This window comes from Xenopus laevis, chromosome 5S (assembly GCF_017654675.1).
Source record: "Xenopus laevis strain J_2021 chromosome 5S, Xenopus_laevis_v10.1, whole genome shotgun sequence".
NCBI classification, from domain to species: Eukaryota; Metazoa; Chordata; class Amphibia; order Anura; family Pipidae; genus Xenopus; species Xenopus laevis.
This window is the reverse complement of record NC_054380.1, coordinates 28,838,356-28,862,593: the sequence shown is the minus strand read 5'-3', so window position 1 is coordinate 28,862,593 and position 24,238 is coordinate 28,838,356. Positions and strand designations below refer to the sequence as shown.

General features: G+C 37.1%; 1 protein-coding gene across 4 annotated transcripts in view; it reads right to left on the bottom strand.

Annotated features, from left to right (window-relative positions):
* ralgapa2.S (Ral GTPase activating protein, alpha subunit 2 (catalytic) S homeolog) overlaps positions 1–24,238 on the bottom strand; it is a 175,723-nt gene that overhangs the window by 101,320 nt on the left and 50,165 nt on the right. For all 4 annotated transcript variants that reach the window (XM_041564347.1, XM_041564348.1, XM_041564349.1 and 1 more), the window contains 7 exons: positions 23,866–24,059; positions 22,093–22,191; positions 21,695–21,850; positions 5,643–5,771; positions 2,118–2,246; positions 1,354–1,412; positions 669–777 (listed from right to left, as the gene is read on the bottom strand). In XM_041564347.1, the coding sequence (XP_041420281.1) occupies positions 669–777; positions 1,354–1,412; positions 2,118–2,246; positions 5,643–5,771; positions 21,695–21,850; positions 22,093–22,191; positions 23,866–24,059 (875 nt within the window). The remainder of the gene's footprint in view (positions 1–668; positions 778–1,353; positions 1,413–2,117; positions 2,247–5,642; positions 5,772–21,694; positions 21,851–22,092; positions 22,192–23,865; positions 24,060–24,238) is intronic.

The following is a 24,238-nucleotide window of genomic DNA, read 5'->3' as shown; positions in this document are numbered from 1 at the left end:
CATTTTTCTATATAAAATCGAAAATTGCGAATTTTTCTGAATTTATTAAACCCCGAGGACGGGAAAAGTCTGAATCTGAAAATGCAGCATCTCAGACTTGTCGAGGTTGCATACAAGTCAATGGGAGACGTCCCAATGATTTTTTGATGTGCACTGGGTTTTTGGCAATACCGTGAAGTTTTTGGACAAAATTCTGAGTTTTTGGGTGAAAAATCGGATGAAAAATCTGAAAAAAAATGTGAAAATCAGATTTCCCGTGGGTTTTTTTTCAGATTTTTTCCTGCAAACAAGTGTATTAAGTGTATTAATAAATAAGGCCAAAAAACGCGTGAGGATTTGGTTTGAGTTTTTTTCAGAAAATATTGAGATAAATTCAGACTTTGATAAATAACCCCCTTAATGTTTGTGTTCCCTGGCAAATGCTGCTTAATACACGTGATTATGGTTACATGTCACCCTGTGTATAGTATAGAAAAGCGCTGTCCAGCTGGACATCATCATTAGTTCAATAAAGGGTCTAATAATTGATAATAGATCCGGTACTAAATAGATGTTGCAACACATAGATAATAAATTCAGATACAGTCACATTATGGGCTAGATGTCCAAGCACATATTCGTTGCAAATCTACCTTTAAAGGCCATCTAAACATATGAAACAAAAGTACCTTTAATGTTACTCCTATGACATTAATAGCATCCTTAATCTGAGGATGATTGGTGTTCTGTACAAGTTCCTCACAAATCCACAGGCCAAGAGAGCAGATTGCAATACACCTTTGGATACAAAATAACATCAGAAGTTGAACTTGTCTACCAAAATCATCTAGATATAATTCTCAATAAGAGAAATATTTCCATTCTTAATGTAGTTAATAACATGCACATTTCACACAGAAGAAAGGGTCCGTATCACTTTTTAAATGGTGCTGTGGCTCCCAAATGCTCCTTGACTACAAAGCACAGCATACACCAACATATTATGCCTAGTTAAGTGGTAATCAACATTGAAATATGATGTAGACATGTGATCCCCAACAGTGACTTTTACGTAACTACCATGTTGATAACCAACCCCTTGGATGTTGCTTTTAATGTCCTCAAACTGGGGTGATTATTTTTGAATTCCAGGCTTGGAGAAATAAAAAAGGTGTACAGCCAAACAGAGCAACCTTTAGGCTGCCAGTCTACACAGGGGCTACCAAATAACCAATCACAGCCCTTATTTGGCACTCCCGGGGACTTTTTTCATGCTTGGGTTGCTCCACCAATTCTTTTTTCTTTTAAATATGGCTCAAGGGTAAAATGTTGGGGATCCCTGATGTAGACGTCCTCTAATATGGCATGGCTTACCTAGCTACTTCTGCAGGCTCGTCTTTGGCATTCTTCAAGAGTTTATCAATTAAATAGCTCTATAAAAAGCAAATATATACATAATCAGAAGCGAAATCTTAGTCACAATCTTTATGCAAAATAATTTTGCCTTCAACAGAAAATGCCAGTTTTTAAAGAGAACTATCAGATTTGGAGTACATATACAGTATATAATTTTATACTGAGAAGTAAAACATTCTCAACCCTGATATTAAAGGAGAAACAAACCCTTAATAAAAAAAAACCCTACCCTCCATAGAACCTCCTTCCCCCAGCCTAGCTGCCCCCCCCCGGGCAAATGCCCCTAATTCTTTACTTACCACTCCGTGCAGATTCTGTCCAGTGGAGTTCACAGGCACCATCTTCAGCCGCTCCGTAATCTTCGGAATGAGACCGGCGTTTCGGCAAGTTTCATGAGTTTCGGTGCATGCACAGTTGTTGCGAATATGCACCGATTCGCCGGTCTCATTTCAAAGATTATCGAAGAGAAAAAGATGGTGCCCGTGAACGCCTCTGTACAGAATCTGCACGGACAGTAAAGAGTTATGGTCATTTGCCGGGGGGCAAATTATGAGGGCATGTGTATAATAAAGCACACGTACATGGGGCTAAATATTTGCACCTAAACAAGAATCCTACTCAAAAGATGCATCAAAAAACAACAGCAGCATTAAACAAGTCAGCAGAGATGTTGGATGCCAGTTTTAAATTTAAAAGTTGTTTTTATACAGAGTTTTGTATACCTTAATATCTTTATGTTCTGTGCTGGTATCCGTTTCACCCGTTGAAGACCCAAGTAATGGGAGATCTTTATACACATTTGGAAAGCAAACAAGTGACCCCAGGATAGTCTGAGCTTCCAGTCGTGGAGCCTATAGGAAGAATGATGTAAACAGATTTTCAGCTGTTAAAATGGGTAGAAGGGGTAAATATCTTAAGAAAAATTGCCAAAAGAGCAAAGTCTTTAAATAAACAGCATATTAAGGCCACCAACAGTAATCATAGAGCCCAGTACTAATAAACTTAGAACACTGGTCATCTGGGCCCCTAATGCCCCTAGCATGCATGGTCACATCCTTCATCTGCCCTGATCATGCCCTAATTATTCCAAAACTCCCTCCATGATTCACCCAAACCCCATTCAATCCTTCACAAGCCCAGCACAGTCTGAGAATTGCGCCTTTCAACCTCAGGAGTCACTAACTGCAGAACCCCACGATAGCAGCCTTGCAGCTCAACCTTGCAAATACATATACAGTAGAACCCCCATTTTACATCCCCTGATTTTAAGTTTTCCCTCATTTTACATTGTTGTTTTATGGTCCCACCTATATATTATGCATTAATACATTTCCCTGATTTTACGTTTTCCTTGGTTTTACATAATTTTTTTCTGGTCCCCTGAAAAATGTAAAATGGGGGTTCTACTGTAACTACATCTCCCAGCATGCACCAACATTGGAAGGAATTCCCTAGTCAGAAGATGCTAGGAGTCAGAAAGGTACAGGTTAGCCAGCACTAGCATAAAATGAACATCACTTGCCTGGCTGCAGCATGTGAAATAACAATGCTCTCATGATCTATCATTTACTTAAAAAGGGCAATGCACTAAGATTTCTATCAATCTCCCAGAATATTAACCACTATCTAGGTGCAAAGCAAATAATAATGTGGTCATACTTCAACACGAATACAATACTACGACTACAAAACTAAAGATGCAAAGAAAAAAACACATCGGCACACAGAGTGAGCCCCAAACATTGATAGTTGCTTAAATACAGGTTTTATCCTTCCTCTGTTTGTAAGGTTGCTTCACAGAATGAAATAAATTGTGCAGATTTCAGGATAAACAGTTCCTTTGGGTGTAATGATGTGTAAACTGCGACCCATGAGTAAAATCAGAGCTGAAAATGTCAAGTTAGTCTCATAAATGACAGCATTTTGTCACAAATCCCCACTGGTGTGGTAAAAGAGTGGAGACTTGTCACCATCTTAAGGGGTTAAAGCTGAAATCACATTAGGCTTGCAGCTAAACAATAATGACTATAGCGGAAAGGTTAGGCTATAAAGCTATTTCTCTATGCTCAGGTATATTTATTTCCAATCAGCCCTGTCCCCGGATTGATTTTATTTCCTGTTAGTCATTTTCCAATAATTATTTCTGCAGTGTCTTACAGCGGCCAAGTGCTGGTGATGACAGTGGCTGATTACAAGTGCTACTTATAATGGGAATTATTCTTCCCATGAGACACAATTAACCTTTCCTTTTTTTCTGCACGTTCTTTTATTCTCTCCTGATAGCCAGAGCAGATTACCTCAATGTATCCTCTTGCTTTTGCTTTGGTAATGCCCCACACAACAGGCGTGCTTGCAAAAATTAAAATTTTTTGTTATATGGTACAAAAACATTGAGAAACTGAATTTATGGCTCATTTTAACATTATATAATTTAAGTCAAAGCATCCAAAACACCAAGTACAGCCAATATTTACATTAACAAATACAGGCATGGGATCTGTTATTCAGAATGCTTGGGACCTAGGGATTTAGAGATAATGGATCCTTCTTTAATTTGGATCTTCATACTTTAAGGGTGGTGACACGCAAAGATTCCAGGGAAATTAGTCGCCCAGCGACAAATCGCCTCTTCTACGTGCGACTAATCTCCTGAAAAGCCTTCCTGCCGGCTAAAATGTAATTTACCGGCAGGATGGCACCCTGAGTGTTTAGTTTTCCAATGTCGCCTGAAGAAAACGAATCGATCCAAGTGCCACCCTGCCGTCAATTTAGATTCTAGCCGACAGGAAGGCTTTTCGGGGAGATTAGTCGCCTGAAGAAGAGGCGATTTGTCGATGGGCAACTAAATCTCCCTCGAATCTTAGCGTGTGTCACCACACGCATATTTATCAAGGGTCGAATTTCAAATTTGAAAAACTTCGATATTTGAATTCAAAAAGACCAACCAAAATTAAGTCTAAGTTTTTTTTGGCCGAATAGGTCAGTTTTCGATCGAATAGGTCTGTATTCGGCCAAATTCGAATCATACGAATCTCATTAATAGCGCATTTGATCGAATTCTATTCAAAGTTTTTCCCCAAAAAAGGGTAAGATTTTTCAAAGTCCACCAATTGACTTCAAATTGGTTCTAGGAGGTCCCCCATAGGCTAAAACAGCAATTAGCCAGGTTTTAGATGGCGAATGGTCGAAGTTGAATTTTTAAAGAGACAGTACATGATACATTTCGAAATTCTAATTTGAATTGAATTTGGACTATTCCCTAGTCAAGGTACACAAAAATAACTTGAAATTCTAATTTTTTTCATTTGAAAATTCACATTGACTGTTGATAAATCTGCCCCTTAGTCTACTAGAAAATCATGTAAACATTAAATAAACCCAATAGGCTAGTTCTGCTTCCAATAAGGATTAATTATATCTTAGTTTGGATCATGTACAAGATACGTTTTATTATTACAGAGAAAAAGGAAATAAGTTTTAAAAAGGACTGGCCAGATATGGGGTAACTTTGACGTAGTTGGCTTAAATATATTGCAATATATGGACAAACAATCCCTGTTTTGTTTAAAGGGTAAGGTATTTTTTAGTAGCAGTATGCACAAAATGTCTCTGTCTTAAATATATTGATAATGGGTTGAGTGCAGAGGACTCTTGTATTTGTCTATATGTATTTTGTGGTCACAGCCTCATTGCACCCCCGCCTAATGGTTTTAAAATTGGTAAGTTATGGATACCAAGCATTTCTCTTGCTCCAGCCATGCAACTGGTTTAGCTTACCAACATTAATGTAAAATAAAGTGGTAAATATATATGAGTAAAAAGATATTTTTAAGTTTCTCTTACAAAATTCACGTTTTTTTTCCAATGACAGGCTGATGGCACTATTCCGCTTCTTTGGATTTTCTTTCGCTTTTCAATATGAGACACTGTACAGTAGCACCTAACTGAACCTTGGATTTCCAATCTTTTTATTGAGGACAGTTAATGAGGATATGAAACCAAAGCCGATGCAGTTAATGCCACAATATTAGCGAGGGTATGGTTTCTCTTTGATGAAACACCTCTGCAATACCAGAGTGTCATCCTATCCTGCAATTTCACACATCAGCTGCCATGGTATTTCTCCTCCAGAGACCCGTTTCACGTTGCACTAATGAGTTGACACCTGTTGGAGTGAAGAAATCTGAACCTTGTTAGCGCTTGTACTTTCTCCAGAGGGAGTACAGGTTTAGCATTGTCATACTTACATCCAGCATGTCTGCACTTAGTACCCGGGCAGCAGCCGTGATGAAGTCCCCTATGAGCATGGTGAATCCAGGTAGGCCGAGGAAGAAGAAACGAGATGGACAATGCCTTATGACTGTATTCAATATATCCTGCAAAAGAAATTGAACTGTAAAAGGTTCTTGCACATAAGTTTTTGGAAGCCCTTTAATGCAGAAAAAATAGAAATACAGCAATATACTTGATCATTTTTCCATTGAAACTAAATCATTACAGTCCTGTTCCCTTCCAAATCAGACAGATGGAGATGTATATCAACCCATTCATTCTAGCATATAAGTTCCAGAAGAAAAAAACTTGCACATGCAAAACTGAACATACAAAGCATTAAAGCTGCTTTATAAAGATGGCAAAAAGTTGCCTTTCTCTACCTTAAAAAATGTCTTCAGCCCTAGAGGGATGGAGTCCAAATTCAATTGCTCATAAGAGGAGACAAATTACATGAGACAAAAACAAATACATTTCTGCACCTTATTTTATCCATGCTATCCACTGCTTTGTTTAGCACCTTAGATATATTTTTTGCAATTTGCAGTTCATGTAGCACAGCGGTCCCAAACCTTTTTTGCTCCACAGACCAGTTTCAAACAAGAGCATTTTTACGAGGTCAAGGGGTGGGGGTGAGGAGTGGATGTAGCTGCGTGGGTGCAATTCAGGCTTACAAAAAAAACTTCCCAAACAGTATTTTTGTCCTTATTGCGATCAGTAGAAAGCTTCCTGGGCTTGTTATCATGGCAATGGCATGTCAGGGAGCTGGGATTGCAGGTAATAAGGGTATTTTTAATTGTTTTTCCAGCTATTATAGACTGCAGCTGGGACCAGAGGCAGCCGAGTTCAGCACAGCCGCCACTTGACCGCGGCCTGGTGGTTGGAGAGCCCTGATGTAGTAGAACACAGTAAAAACACAGACAGGAAATGCGCTTAAAGAGACATCACCCATTTTCCATAAACATAAACAAATATTCAAAAATGAATTTAAGTTGAAGTTTGTAAAATAAAATATGGCTAGGCAATGATGATTCAGCACTCAAAAAGGACTGTAGTACCAATTATGTAATAAAGTGCATATAGTATAGTGCATTAAGGAATAAATAAATAATAGGATGATCGTAAACATCATTAAAGAGACGGATAAGAGATCCAATAAACCTGGTAAAAAATAGGATATATCTAAAACAAATGTAACATTAGCTGGAGGGGGTGGACTAAATGATAACAGCATGCTATGTCAAATTCAGCATTCATACCTAAAGGCATTTGGGCACCTAAATGAAAAATCCCAAAAGCCTCATGTTTAAGCATATTACAAGATATATCCCCTCCTCTTGGTTCAAGGCAAACCCTTTCTATCCCCTGGACATTCACATAAAAATAAATCTGATAAACTGAAAAATATTAGTTGTTTTTCCCTTCTTATATCAGTTATATGTTTTTTTTTATCTTATGCTCTTTTATCCATTCTTACAAGCTCCTGGATGTTAAATCAACATTTTTACAATATATACATTGTTTAACTCCTTATGCTCACTTTGTAACAGGAGAAGTAAGTGCATCACCAACACAAAGAAATGAGCATGTAATATGTCGTTCACCTTCACACTTAAAAGTACCTCCATGTTTCAACCACACAGAATTCTCAGGTCCATATCTATTTACCATATGAGGAGAGAGAATATTTCTTAAGTACAGTTCCTTCCAGCTACAAATTTACAATCAGGTCCTAAGACTGTTTTAAGAATCAGTATATATACAATTGGAAGATGTTTCTCAATTATTTTACCTGTAAAAACTATAGCTTTAAAACACGTGTGGGACTATTAGAAAAAGAAGAAGATTTGGACTCTTTCTGTGTTTGGAGTATACATTTTTTGCACCTTTTGCTGGGGGTCTGGGGTTGGGGCACAGAGACTATGTAATACAAATGAGAGTGATTATTTACTTTTTGCTTTCACTGTGGTACTGTGTTTTATGTTTCTTTTTGTATGGTGCATACTACCAAGCCACTTGTGATAGAAAGATTTATCTATTCTTCTCAGAGTTCCTAAGAAGTAGACGAGGCGACCCAGAAATGCAAAAAGACAAATAGGTACTAAAATGCACCTGCCTATAACAACTAATTGCTTGGAAAAGTCTACATTAGGATGAAAAATTTAGGGAAATACCTGAAACTGCTTTTGTGCCCTGTGGTTATAACAACCAAGTCATTATGCGGTGGTTCAAGTTGAATTTATGAAACAAAAATAAAATAAGAGCAGAAAGAGCAAAAACTTATATTTAAGGTCAGGTCAGACATCGACCGATGAGAAGTTCCTATCCCCATACAAAAAAAGGGGTGGAACTTGTAGAAGAGTGAAAGAGGTTTGGATAGATCATAGTCACTGATTTTTTGATTGATAAATGTAAAAAGTAACACAAAAAATAAAGTTCAAAGAAAAAGCAAATAGTCTACAGTAAGAACTTTAATTGCCTTAGACCACTGAAATACAAACATGTATTATTGCAATTGCATTTATATATATTCAGAACTGAGCTTAAACAGAATGAGCTACCCCCCCCCTAAAAACGCTCCATTTTAACATGTTCATTTTGGTGCTCTTTGTGGTCTTTAGAGACTCCCTTATGAAGTCATTAGAAGTGCTTTCACCAAAGCATCAAACTTGCATAGATGGAGAAAACTACACACCAAGCAAATATTTATGGCTGAGACACATATGGCTCTCTAAAGCCACAGTCCACTTGCCTAGAAAAAAATGCAGTTTCATTTGTGACAAATGAACAGATTGTGTTTTCACTGCACAAACACACCACTGTACTGCTTCTTTCAGGTTAATATATAAACTGGCTTTAATCACTTCCTTTGATACATTTTAAGTCAATATCAGGAAGAGCAAACATTCAGAGAGTGAGCAGATGGGCTCTGCAGCTCATAAATGGTGCTCTCAACTGCTCCAGGAATGGAACAAAGAAGCATCTTTTTTTAAATATAATTAAGGGGTTGATTAATGCCGAGGGTTCCCCACAACACACCTGTAATTACTGTCATCACTAGGTATTGTACGGAGCCTTGCCTTTGGATTTCAGCAGCAAGCTACACAGCAGCATCAGATGGCAGTGCATCTCTGTTGACATATGCTTCAATAAAAGGATTCAGAGAGACCTGGCTGAGAGAGGTGACAGAATGTAGTACAGCTGAAGGTTAATAACACAAACAGCTATGCCGTTACGTTTGCTCTGCTGGCTTTTACTTCCATCTGTTGCAATTGGCGTGTTTAAACCCATAAAACATGAACAGCATACTGAACTGTGTGAGTGCTTTAATTTCTTAGGATTTAGAAAAGTCTTCAATGGAATTCCCTGTGACCAAAATGCTAAAGCATCCCAGCAGTATGTCTGACAATCTGCCTTTTCCTCATAGTATATGTAGCATCTATTTAATCACTGAACAATGGCAAGCTGGAAAAAACATGAAACGATTGCTCAGACTTTCGGAAGTTCTCCCATCATTAAAGGGGTAGTTCACCTTTGAGTTAACTTTTAGTATGATGTAGAGATTGATATTCTGAGACAATTTACAATTAGCCTTCATTTTCTATTATTCGCGATTTTTGAGTGATTTAGCTTTTTTATTCAGCGGCTCTCCAATTTGCAATTTAAATAAGATACTGGAATATGAATAGACGTGAGCATGAATAAAAACAGGAGTAATACATGTTTGTTTTTTTTAGAAAGTGTCAGAAGAAAAAGAAAAATAATTAAAAAAAAACCTATGAATAATGAAGACCAACTGAAAAGTTTCTTATAACTGACCATTCTATACTTAATATAACTGAAAGGTGAACTACTTCTTTAATGGTGCCTCAAAATACCTAGTCCATTTTTAACTTAACCCCCTACCTGAATTGATAGTACCTTTGCTAAGCAGATCTGGATACTGAAGACCAATTTTATGGTGGGCAGAAAAGGCATCTGCCCTGAGCCCTCAGAATATTTTTTTTTAAATATTTTATATACTGCGCTTATTGTACCAGCCTAAAAAGTTTCAGCTTGTCAATAGCAGCAATGATCCAGGACTTCAAACTTGTCACAGGGGGTCACCATATTGGAAAGTGTCTGTGACACTCACATGCTCAGTGGGCTCTGAGCAGCTGTTGAGAAGCTAAACTTAGGGGTTGTCGCAAATTATCAAGCAGGAAATGAGGTTGGCCTGTAATAAAAGATGATGCAACAGGGCTGATTATTAAATTCTGATGCTAGTTCCACTGGTTTCTGTGCTGCCATGTATTAATTACCTGTATTAATTACTAATCAGCCCTGTTGCAATATTGTGATGTTTATATTCTATGTGTACTGTATATTGTGAGTGGCTACCTAAGCTCAGTAAGTGACAGCAGCACAGAGCATGTGCAGTGAATCAGCAGAAAAGAAGATGGGGAGCTACTGGGGCATCTTTGGAGACACAGATCTTCTCTGCTAAAGGATGTGGTTGCCTTGGGCTGGTACAGAAGCCCACAACATAATGTATAACACTTCTAGCCTACATCTTTATTAAGGCTTTAGTTCTCCTTTAAAAGGAACCCCTTGGGGTAAAGTGTTTTTTAAGTTTCATGATGCATTTAAAAGAGTGATAAGATTAAAAGTTGGACAAAAAAAATACAAAGTTTAAGCCCTTCCTAATGGAGCTTGCATTATTTTTTGGATTTCATATTTAGCAGTGAAGAGCAAAAGACACATAAAGCTCCCTAGTAATAAAGCTTATAGCTTCAGAGCACTTAGCAGATACCTGTAAACCATTAGGGTTTACAATATCAATAATGCTGAATTCAGCAGTACACCAAATCATCCAAAGAAATTACCAATTTCTGAAGCAAATCCTAATTTGAATATTCCAAATTAGAAAAACACAGAAACATTGTACAGTCTGTGAACAAAAATGTGTTACTGTCATATATCCACAGCTTTAAAGTCACAAACTTTAAGGAATCAAAGTCAGAAGGGCTGGGGAGTAGTTTGTTTTTTTTAAATAATCTCAACCAGTTTGGCAAACTATTAACCAACAGTAAAATATCATGAATGGTTGCCTACATTTCTGCCTAAAAGAAACTCTTATCTTGTCATAGGACATGAAGGGTTTGCTTTATTTTATTGGATATGAACTGGCATACCAATGCGGATATTAGAGGAGGTCAGCAGTTTTTCTACCCAGGTCATAGTTGCTTTAAATCTTTATTTTCTTCTTTAAATGTTTAAAGGGAAGCTTAGGTTTTCAAAAAGGAAAAGTTAGAATAAGAAAAAGTCAAAAATTCACATGTTCTTTTGAGTCTTAAAAAGTTATAACTGGCCTATAGCTCTATAAATACATACACTACTACTAACACATATACTATACGGGCAAACATATTTTGACACCTGCCTGGCTCATTATTCAGAAAATGCAGAAACAAAGCAGGAAGCAAAGAACTGTTAAGAATATCATTGTACACTGTAGCAGTAAAGCTTTGCTTTTCAGTGGAATCAGGAGCCATAGCCCAAAACCATGCAAAACAGACTCAGACTATTATTCCTATTTAATATTGGCATAATGCATTCAAGCAATGGGCATTGCATATGGGGATATTATGTTTTGTTTGCCTCTGAGCACCCATATAAACCCCATGCTCCCTACAAATAAGTATTGTGCCAACACAGTTTGGAATTCAGCAGTGAGTTTCATGGTTACACTCTGTTTTCAGAGCATCTGCTGCTCTCAGGAATGCATCATAAATGTTGATAATCTATTAGGTGTAAAAGTGGTTAAAAAAACAATGCATTTACCTCAAACAATATTAGAAAATTATCAGCATTAAGTATAATTTTTTAAAAATCTGGCACTGTGTAAAAACGCACCAAAGCTGGTGCATGTGGCACATACTCCGACACCCTAACTCCCAGCAGTGCTGATAAACTGATGATATTGTACCTGTGCCTTGACTTCTGAGCACAAACATGGCACACAGTCAAACACTGAGAGGCAGATTTATTAAGTGTCGAAGTGAAAATTCAAATTTGGAAATTTGTCAAAACTGTCATATTCAAATTATGAATTATCCAAACTGAATTCAAATTTTAATTTGACTTTCCAGATTTATCATACTCTGACCCTTTAAGAACTCGAATTCGACTATTCGCCACCTAAAACCTGCCGAATCAATGGGAGAGGTTCAGGGATCAATCTGTTGATGTTTGTAGCCTTCCTGACATTCAAGTTTTTTTCAGAGATAAAAACTCGATTTAAGTTTTTTAAATTCAAATCCAGTTTTTATAATTCAAATCAAATTTGATTCAAGTTTTCGAGTCGTTTAAATTTGTTCCAGTTTAACAAATTCGATTTTATTAATAAATTTCGAATAGTCGAATTTCGAATTTATGGGAGTTTAAAAACTCGAAATTCGACCCCTGATAAATGTGCCTCTGAATGTCATGTTGCTATGTTACGCACAAAAAACTTATTTAACGGCCCCAATGACAACGGGTTGAAGGATTGTATGTCTACTCTGCTAAATCTTGGTTGCACTTTATGTGAATGGATCTTCTGGTTCTTAAACTAGCACCAGTTAGCAAACTGTACATGGGCATACACTTATATACCCTTTAAATTCACATTATGCAACTGGCACAACTTGCAAAGGGAGCCCTGTACTTAATGCCTAAGGAAGGTGTTCGGTACCAGGACCCCTTGTACTACAGTGTCTGAATCTGAATTTTTAGTGGAAAAAAACTAGAATTTTTCAGTTTTTATTATACCCAGAGGATAGAAAATCCGTAGTCTCAGACCTGCCGAGGTTGTATATAAGTCAATGGGAGAAGTCCCAACGATATCCTGATCTGCGCTGGGTTATGTGCAAAAATCTGAAGATCTTGTGGTTTTCGGGCGAAAATTGGAAAATAAACCTGGATTTTTCAAGTGGAAAAACCGAAATTCGTACAATTTGAATTTTGGTATGAAATTCGTGGTTTTTTTCCGAACTGGAATTTTCTGGGAAAATGTAGTTAAATATGAGGATTTGGTCAGAGTGTATTTTAGAAAATAATGAGATAAATTCAGATGTTGATAAATAACCCCCTAAATGTCACATATAGCCATAATATCCATTTACTATGGATAGTGGTTGCTTTAAAGATCAGCCATGTTTGACTATGAAACCTGCAGATACAGTACACAGTATCTTCAAGGTGCAAGTGAAGATGCAACTTTCTGCTGTTCTGATCGTTTAAAATGGATCTGAAAGTATCTGCCCACTAAACAAATTAAATATTGAGAAATACAGATTTTAACAAATCACTATTCAAAAGAGTATAACAAAAATATATTAAAAAGCAATTGGAAATTGTGATAACAGTACCCCATTACCACCCACACCTCATATCAAATTGAAAAGGATTGCATTTTATTGCACTGAATGAATGCAATTCGATTTTCCCCATTTAGTGAGACTCCAAACAGTGTGAACATCTGTCATTTATCATAAAGCTTATAGGCAAGAAAAAAAGAAAATCACTTAATCCGAATAGATGTGCTTCTTTCCAGAATCCAAAGTGCGGTTCTTGAAACACAAACTACATTCAGAAGCTTGCAGCCTGGTAAATGAATCGCTTTAATTGAATGCTACTGTATGTATACAATGACTGGAAAAACACAGTCAATAAGGGAAAAACATATGGTGACAGCAATAGAAATTGGTTTACTCATTTGGAGCGGTGTTGTCTCTGCAGCTCTCTCATAATTGACCTTTTGAGCGATAAATGTGTAAAATAATTGTGTTTATTATCGTCTCCAAAGCGTTCAACAATTATGAAGAATAAAGTGGTACGAAAAGGAAGGGTTCGTTCTGCAAGCATTTCCATTGTTTACATAATTGCACAGCTATAATTTAGTTCTTGTGTTGTTATAAAAAGGGTATTTAGGGTAGGAAGGAAAAGTAGAATCATTATGGACCATTTTCAATTCTAAAATGAAACGCTGCAGTCAATAAATAGGAAATGTCCCCTTCGGATGCCAGTTTAAATTAATTAGCAGTGCAAAGGAAAAAATGGATTTACCCCCTTCAGAGGTCTGTAATGCATGGATTTGCACTGGCACCAATAAGGTTAATCCCCTGCAACACCCCAAGAGGTTTCTATGCATCAGCCTAGCAGGGGTTAAAATGAATCACAAGGTGATGGGTGGGGCATTAGATGAAAAAAATCCTGCATGGGGTTTCAACACAGATGCAAGTGATAGACAAAAAACAGAAGGGGAAAAGGTCAAATGAAAATAAATATGTATGCTATACTATTTTTAACTTGACATTTTTGTGGAAGGGAAAATAACATTTGCTGTTGTGTAACCAGATAAGTCGTCAATCTGTTCTTCAGCGGAAAAGAAGAATAGTCATGAATAGTGCAAATTATTGAGGACTACTTTTCATAGAATTGAAATTACAACCCCTACCTTTTTCCTCCAAAAGGTATAAAATTAAGGCAAATCAGAACCTTACCACTCAAAACACACAAATCTAACATTTCCAACCTTTACATTTTTTTGTGCAACAATATTACTGATCTACAGCTCAGGTAAAAAACCTGCTTTTAGAATACTAAATACTACTTTTGGTTTTAGAATGGGATAACTATTTGCTATGAAACTAGTAATACATAAAAAGGTGACACATCCAAGAAACCCTGCAACCTACTTCATATCCTTAACAAACACTGTTAACGCCTAAAAGGAGGACTAAACCCTAAAATATTAATTTGGTTAGAAAAGACATTTAATATATATATATATATATATATATATATATATATATATATATATATATATATATATTTTTTTTTTTTTTTATTTTTTTTTTTTTAAATTATGGAACAGCCTAAAGACTATGGGGTAAATTTACTAACCTCCAAAAACCCTTCACCAAGCGTAGATTCGGCAGGGTGCCGAACGATGACGAAGTTGCACTAGCGTTACTGTGCCAAGCAAAGCAAAGCGAAGTTTGCGCTAGCGCTGGCTAATTTGCATATGGCGGGAAGTTAAAGTTCAATGGACATATATTTGTTGCAGCAAATACATTACACTACACAAGCCCGGGAAACCTTAATAAAATAAAATAGAGTTGTTATATTGCCCTACTTATGAGCCCAGTGTAAAAAAATTTACGCTTTTGCAGCCTATCACCCTGAAAAAATAAAAAGACGCCAACGTTTTTGGGACTTAGAAAATTTTTCAACTAAATTTGGAGGAAGTACTATCTACTCTATTGCACTTCGCCTGGTCTGAGTTGGCGAAGGCAAGTCTGGCGCAAGGGGTAACAGTCAGTAGAATCCTCATCTTAGTGAATTTGCGTAGTTACGTCCATTCGCCAGAGCGCAAATTCGACTGTCGTTAGGGAGCGAAGTACCACTAGGGGTAGGCAGAGTAGGCATGTGCCTAGGGCACAAAGCTGAGGGGGCGCCAGGCACGTACCTGCTTTGTCGCCTACCCCGTGTCCGGTCCCGTCTCTCCCCGACTGGCGCTGGTGTCTTTGCGTAAATGCGCTTCAGTGCATGCGCACAAGCCATTTCGCGCATGTGCGCTGGATCGAAGTTTCGTGCAAGCGTGCTGGATCGAAGTTTGCGCATGGCAGTCGCGCGCACACTGAGCCAGTGCCATGGCCCGCCAAGTTGCCTAGGGCGCCTGGCCGAGTTGGCCCGGCTCTGTCTTGGTTGTCAGGCATGTCTATGTACATTGAGCATTAGGGGCAGATTTATCAAAGATGATTTTATTTTTAACTCCAATAAATTCGAATTTACTCAACTCGAATACTCGGTACTTCTACAGGCAGGTTAGAAATAGAATAGGGACCTTAGACTGTAAACATCACTGGGGCAGGGGCTGATGAAAATGATGTAACATGTCTCTGAAAAGTGCTTTGTAAATGTGTCAGTACTCTAGAAATAACAAGAAATAAATAAATACATTTGTATACATATTAGAAGCAGTTGCAAATTAAGGCTCAATTGAAAGTGGTTGAAAACCCTATATATAAAAAAATAATTCTTAATTCTAAGAATGCTTACTTAGAATGCAACATTAATAGAAACCGGACAATATAAAGTAATTAGGAAGAGAGTGGAGACAATGTGGTTTAATATTCCAAAAAAATTAATCAGGTGTGTAGCTTGTTTGTATACACAAACAAAAGGTAATTTTTAACAGGGAAACTGTTTAGTTACTTGATAGCTAAATCAGTGCTGTCTGGCAGGAAAATATCATTCTTTGGTATGTGATGCCTTTTTTACTTGTTCATGAGAACAGCAACAACAGAAAACTAGTTGTTTTACCATTAATAATATTATTATGGAAGGATGCAAGTTTTGGAACATGAAGATTGCCCCTTTTTACTTCTACTTCTGTCCTTGGCTAGGACATGGTGCCATCGAATGAAAGAATAACCATGTGCACTTATTTATAAGGACTTCCTCAGAACTAGCTCCCTTACAGAATCCTGTAAAGCATTATAACAACCCACTTTTTTTTCCCTTGCTCAATAGCATCTGCTGCTGTTAACCCAATAGCCATAAACATGTCATCATTAAGTTTTCAGTTAGTCCCTTTTTTCTTGTGCCTCATCCTCTTTGTAGATATCACCTTACACTTTGTCCATATTGTAGCATTCTTAAGGCATATCTGCTAAAATGTAACTGCACTTTACTGGAACCGGCACCATCTGTCAAGTAGGGCATTCTTGCAGTATCCACTTTCACAGTTTTACAAAGTGGAGTCCTCAGGATTCCAAAATCTCCATTTGTAAAGGACTGCAGTGTCATGTTGTATATATAAAGCACAGAAATGTGACAGAGAAGTTTTTTTTTTTTTTTATATATTCCAACATTAAAAGAGAACAAAAGGCCAGTATTAGGTTGGTGTGATGTTTATGTGTGTTTTAGCCTTTAGTATAAGCCGAAAGGTATCACAGGTCTATAGAAGTAACAATTCCTCTCTGAGGATGCCTCCTTGTGCTTGCTACTTTATTTTGTGCTTAGGTTCTGCATATTTTCAGTTTACTTTAGGCTGCAGTCATTCTTCTAAGAAATGGGGCAGACTTACAAAATATTGAGAAGAAAGCAAAATGTAACTTTTCAAAGGGTCAGTAAGAGATACATTACTTAAAGGAGAAGGAAAGTCGTTTCACATTTGGAGTGCCAAATGTTACAATAGGTGTGCCAAATGATATGATCAAAAACTGAACATTAGTAAATCAGCCCCTTAAAAATCACATAACTTTAGACCACAAAGAAGATGCCAGTTTTATGGTTTGGATTCAGTCAAATCCTTTGAGCAGGTTTTGGTATTTGGTTAAATATTAAAAAAAGGAAGAAAAGAAAGTAGATTTAGTGCACCCCTAGTTTAAAGTGATGCAGCTCTTCTGATGCCTGTGACCTATTAGGACTGTCTGTTGAGGTACACAATTATCTCAAAGTTAAATATAACTGTGTAAACAATCATCTGAATTTGCGGCAAAAACTAGAGGAAAAAAATGGGACAACAATCAAGTAAATACAGTTTTTGTAGCATTTTACACTACATGCTGCCAAATGCAAGCAAAAAAGCTAATTTAACAGAAAAATGTAATGAACTGGCACGCTATACATAGTGCACTTCAAATAGAACATACTGGGTGCCTTTTTTATAGTTTTGCAGCATTACTCTCCGTCAGTTGATCTAACTACACTCAGGTACTTTGGCTCACTTTAAAGCCAGGAGATGAATAATACTCATCTGAACAAGTCAAACACTAGCCATGAGCAAATGGTAATGCATCCAAGCTGTGCAAACAGATGCTGATGGAGTAAGAGGGTATGGCGTTCATAAGAAAGAGGAAAAAAGGGGGTGGGCGGAAGCAAGTAAGATCCACTTGACTATCTAGTCTGACCATTCCCCGATTTATTGCCCGTGCCCACTCTTGAAGTCATTATTAGATTTACATGCACCCTCTCATTTCAAGAGCAAGTTCTTACAGACAGCACTGTTTCTCAATACATATTGTTATTTTTATAATTAACATGTATTTATATAGCGCCAACATATTGCACTGTAAAGTAAATGTGATTATACAACTAAATCACATGAATTATATACATAGAACATATGGAGTTACATACATCACAATCAATACCGGTACAAAAGGTGGGGGAAGGCCCTATGCAAAAGAGCATACACTCTAAAGGGAAGGGAGTAATACACAAAGTGTGGGAGTGGGCAAGATTGAATTAAGTGGGTGAGTGTGGGTGTGGTACTGTATGTGGTGTTGCATTTGGTAGTTAAGCAGAATGAGGGTAGGCTTCTCGAAAGAAGTGTGTTTTAAGAAATTTCTTGAAAGGTTGGGAGAAAGTCGGGTCTACCCAGGGTAGGGGGAGAGTTTTTTTAAACTATGGGTTGAATTCTCCTTTAATTACTAATCAGCTTCATACTGTGACATTTATATTCTATGTGAACTTACTGTATATTGTGAGTGGGTCCCTAAGCTCAGTAAGTGACAGCAGCACAGAGCATGTGCAGTGAATCAGCAGAAAAAAAGATGGGGAGCTACTGGGGCATCTTTGGAGTAACAGATCTTCCCTGCTAAAGGACTGTGGTTGCCTTGGGCTGGTACAGAAGCTCAAAACATAATGTACAACATTTCTAGCTACTTCTTTAGCTTTACTTTCCTTGTCCTTTAAGCCATATAATCTTTCAATGATGGGCAAATAGAAAACAAGCCACTGGCTTACTATATACTACAACCCTATGTTATAAAACCTCCCTAAAAAGTATCCAACAATGCCACCTTATGGCCAATTGAAAGTGACCTGTGTATATCACTACTTAGACCATGAATAAAGAAAGCAGCTCATAGCAACTCCTTATCAGAACAATTCTGTATAGTATGAATGACAGCTTACTGTAAAAGAAATGCTAGGCCGTTAGCCTTTAACAAAATGTTTATGCATTCAGTGTTATTGGTCTGAACATCCAAACCCCGCCTATATTTTTGGTAGTATGAAGAAAACCCTTTCTTATTTAAGAAAAAATTGTAGACAATGACTTAGGGCACACAGGAGTTGAGAATGCTACCTGCTCGAACAACAACTACAGTACATGCATATAGCAGGAAAATTAAAGGTGGCAATTACTGGTATAGGACGTAATATAGAGAATGCTCGGGAACTGGAGTTTTCCAGATAAGGGATCTTTACGTAATTTGGGTCTCCATACCTTAAGTCTACTAAAAATGTATAAAAATTAATCTATGGGAGATGGCCTTCCCACAATTCTGAGCTTTTTGGATAAAGAGTTTCTGGAAAATGGATCTTGTACCTGTACTTGGAACATTTTATAAAAATTTGTGCAAGGTACACCTGATTACTATGCTTAATCAAGGGACTTCATATTCTGCAAAGTATCTTTCCTTGGCGTACTGAAAAGTCTATGGGCTAGAAAGCCAGTAAACTTACCCATAAAAAAAGATGGCTCAGCATTCCCAGTAGAAAGTTTTCTGGAATTATTAAAGGGTTGGTCCCTTTTAAATTAACTCCTAGTATGATTTAGAGTGTTATTCTGAGACAATCTGCAATTAGTTTTCATCTTTTATTATTTGTGGTTTTATTATTTGTGGAGTTATTTCACTTTTTATTCAGCAGCTCTCCATTTGCAATTTCAGCAATTTGGTTGCTAGGGTCCACATTATTCTAGCAGCCATGTATTGATTTGAATAGGAGACTGGAATATGAACTGGAGAGGCCTGACTATAAAGATGAGTAATAAAAAGTACCAATAACATTAAATTTGTAGCCTTACAGAGCATTTGCTTTTAGATGGAGTCAGTGACCCCTGTTTGAAAGCTGGAAAGAGTCAGAAGAAGAAGGGAAATAATTCAAACACTACACAAAATAAATAATGAAGACCAATTGAAAAGTTAGTTACAATTAGCCATTCTATAACATATTAAAAGTTCTCTTTAAATCTGGGAATGCCAATAGCTCCGCTAGGCACGTGATGGGTAACCCCCTGTAAAGAATACATGTAGTTTAGAGTTTATAAAGAGTTACAAAATAAACAGCTATTATCTGAGCCAGTCTTTGCATGAATTTCTTGGAGATTTATCTGTAAGGTTGCATGTATGCATTAGCTTAAAAAAGGTTTTTCTTATTCCTCTTGAGGCTATGTTCCCTGGATACGAAGTTAGTGCATTACAGTGAATTGCTAAAGCTTTGCAAATTATTGTGACGAAGGGATAATACCTCTTGGGACTCATTTGACAGTGCAGAAGGCCCACTCATAGACTATATGAAATCCCAAGATATAAGCTTTTAAGCTTACACAAGGCTAAGATCCAATCCAACTGGCACAGTAAATTGAGACTGCCATATGCCCAGGTATTAGGTAACCAAATTTAGGCTCCAGTCTGGCACTGTTGGAATCATTCTTTACTGTTCAGGCAAGTAACTTCATGTACCCAACAATTATTATATAAAGTACATCACTGACTCAACCTCTCTCACTCACTCCATCCATTCCCATACTTCACCTATCTAGTTTCTTGCTTTCATCTCATATTCCACACATCCCTTTTTAATCTCCAGTCTCACTTCTCTGTAATCGCCATCCCTCTTACTTTCTTCAGCCCCTCCTTAATCTTTCTTCCTTAAAGGAACAGTAACACCAAAAAAATGAAAGTGTTTTAAAGTAATGAAAATATCATGTAGTGTTGCCCTGCACTGGTAAAGCTGATCTGTTTGCTTCAGAAACACTATTATAGTTCATATAAATAAGCTGCTCTGTAGCAATGGGCGAAATTGAAAAAATGCTATATAAAAGGTTAAATAATGGATAACCGAGAACACCATTATGTTCTACAGAGCTTATTTGCTATCTGCTATGTAACCTTTGAATGGCTGCCCCCATTGCTACACAGCAGCTAATTTATATAAACAATAGTAGTGTTTCTGAATCAAACACAGCAGTTTTACTAGTGCAAGGCAACACTGCATTATATTTTTATTTCTTTAAAATACTTTTTTTTTATGTTACTGTTCCTTTAATTTGTGTTTTCAGTTTCTCTCTGTTGTTTTTATTTGTTCCCCATAAGAAGCAACTTATTTGAAGATACAATCAGCAAGAAATTAACAAACATTAAAAGAGATAAATCAATTATGTGCCATAAATTCTCAAAATTAGATGCAAACATAAAATTATAGCAGCAATAAAGCATGACTAGTGCTTTAAAGGAACAGTAAAGATGAGAAAACTGTGTCAATGTGTATTTTAACAGCCTTCATAAAAAAAAATGGTTTCTTATCAAAAATATGCAATTTTTCTACACAAATCTATTAAAAGCTGTCTTTATGCAACATAAGGCATTAATTAGAGGGTTATGCAGAACAACAGGGCAGTGTTTTCACAGCCCTGGAAACAATGGCAACAATCAGCTCTAGTGCTGTCAAAAAGGGGGATAGAGTAAATACCCTGGTCTTCTAATAAATCTATGGGTTACTGCAGTAAGGAAAGTTTTGTCCATATTTCTGCAGTAGTTTGACTTATACATGTAAAAAGTGATGGAAGAAGTTGAAGATTGTGGGTTAAAGGAGAATTCAACCCTTTAGCAAAACAAAACCCTACCCCCCACCCCACGTAGACCCCCCTTCCCTCTTCCTCCTGCCTAACTGCTGTCCCGGGGAAATGCCCCTAACTTTTTACTTACCCTTCGGCGCAGATTCAGGCATTGGAGTTCAACGCAGCCATCTTCCAGGTCTTCTGTAAGCTTAGATGGAGACCGGCGAAGTGGTGCATGCGCAGTCGGAGCAATTTACTGATTTGCCAAAACTGTGCATGTGCTGAAATGGACGGAAATTGCGAAGCGCGGGAAGAAGACACAAAGACCGGAAGATGGCTGCTGTGAATTCCGATGCCTGAATCTGCACTGATGGGTTTTTTTGCTAAAGGGTTGAATTCTCCTTTAAGAGAATGATTTGATCTTACCTGATCATCACTATTTAACCCAGCGTGCATGATGAGATGAAAATGAACCAAATAATCTGAATTTGGGAGCACATCTTGTCGGCGGGTCATCATACTGCAAATCAGTTTGTAAGCTTGCAGCTTTCCTTCCTTGTACTCATTTGGCAAGGTTGTAGCCTAGGAAGAAATAGTTTAATCCGCTTTAAAAAAAACTCACTCAAATATACTAATCAGCAATTGTAAAACAAAGTGGTGCATCTGTAGGGCTAGTTTTTATTTTAACATGCATTTTTATAAATCATAAAAAACAATATGTAGTATTCTATATATATGGAGCATTGCAGCCCTAGAGGACAGATATTATTTGCACAGATGTAACACAAAAAAAAAAAAAAGAGCAGAGGAATATGGTAAATTACCTTAAATAACCATGATGCAAACATTCGCAGTGGTGGAATCAATACAGGTGGTGCAGGAGAAGACTGATTGTCCAAACTGATTGACAGATTGTCTCTAATCTGTGAAAATAAAGCCATTCTACTTCAGCAGTGCAATAATGGTGCCTCTCCCTGTTGTAAAACAAGGATATTAGAATTGAACACAGAGTTTCCTGACTTGTATAAAAGCACCTGACCTGTAGCCTTGTGCCTTTATATGATAATTGAATTCCTCTGTGGCCTATAATATACATATATTTTACAATAGGTAGGTACATTGCTCCCTATAGAATAGCAAAAAACATATAAAAAGGAGCCACACAAAACAAACTTCAGTGTAGAATTTTACCTGTTTATTAGAGTGATACGAACACTAAAAAAAATCTATACAAAATATGAATCTACATTAAAAGTTACCTATAGGTCATGTTGATCGTTTTTCATCGTTAGGTCTGCTTTTGTAACTAATTGTTACTTGAAGTTTCTACCCTATGCTAACGGACTACTGCTGCACAAATATGGCAGCTAATATGTGGCTAAGAAAGGTAAAAGCATCAAGCAAATAGTTTTAGGGTAAAATTATAAATAGCATTCAAAGACAATGTTGTGATATATAAAAAAAGGTTATTTTCTGACGTTAGTATCTTCTTTTTTTTTTTTTTAGATTTGCTTGACAAGTGCATATACTGCAATTTGATAGCAACATGTGCTTGCCATCTTATACAGGAGCTGCAGGAAGGTAGACTATACTGAAGGCTGCACACTTGGTTCACTCTCTTTAACCACAAAAATACAGTGGAAAAGATACAAAGTGCTTTAGTTGTTTATTGGTAAAGCACATGTTGTTTCTTGGTAGCAGGTTAGGGGATAGCACAAGGATTTCACAGGCTGCATATGCTACAAACATTGCTATCCTTCCCTACCCACTTCCCTAAAACTGGAATAAACGCATATGCATTTAAAATGTATAATGTGCAGCTATTACAGGTATGAGATCCATTATCTGAAAACCGTTTTCCAGAAAGCTCAGAATTACAGAAAGGCTGTCTCCCATAGACTCCATTTTATCCAAATAATCCAAAATTTTCTAAATGATTTCCTTGTACAGGTATGGGACATGTTATCCAGAATGCTCGGGACCTGGGGTTTTCCGGATAACGGATCTTTCCATAATTTGGGTCTTCCTGCCTTAAGTCTACTAGAAATTCATTTAAACATTAAATAAACCCAATAGGCTGGGTTTGCTTCCAATAAGGATTAATTATATCTTAGTTGGGATCAAGTACAAGCTACTGTTTTATTATTACAGAGAAAAAGTAAATCATTTTTAAAAATTTGGATTATTTGGATAAAAATGAAGTCTACGGGAGACAACCATTCCGTAATTCGGTGCTTTCTGGATATCGGGTTTCTGGATAAGGGATCCTATACCTGTACTTGATCCCAACTAAGATATCATTAATCCTTATTGGAAGCAAAACCAGTCTTTTGGGTTTATTTAACGTTTACATGATTTTCTAGTAGACTCAAGGTATGAAGATCCAAATTACAGAAAGATCTTTTATCCAGAAAACCCCAGGTCCTGGGCATTCTGGATAATAGGTCCCATACCTGTATTTGCAATCCTGCGGATGCAGTGTAAAAATGGTACATTGTTCCAAGATAAAAGTTTGGTTACATATATTTTATTCTCGGGATGCAAAATTCAGACAACTGGTTTGTTATTTACTCATATACTAGATCCATAAGCCATACCTTTGCCAGTTTATACCACAGGTCATAGAGATGGACAAAAACTCTGGCATGGATTTTTGCAGACTGGATGTTATTCACATCACCGAGAATTCCCAAAATTCTTCTCCATAAGACAGCTGCAGAATCCGGATGCCATCCAGTTAAGTTCCCACCAGCAATTATGCTGCAGTCCCCAGCAAGACACTCAATGCTATCTAGAAAGGAACATACAGAGGAGTTTAAAGTAAGATCTATATCTAGGCTATATTTAGTGTGTCGGGGTGGGGGGCAATAATATTAATTTGGTCCAAGTGCTGATGGAGAGAGGTATAGACAGTGACGCTATGCTCTGATACTCAAAAGGCTGATTTCTATATACCTTACATAAAATTAA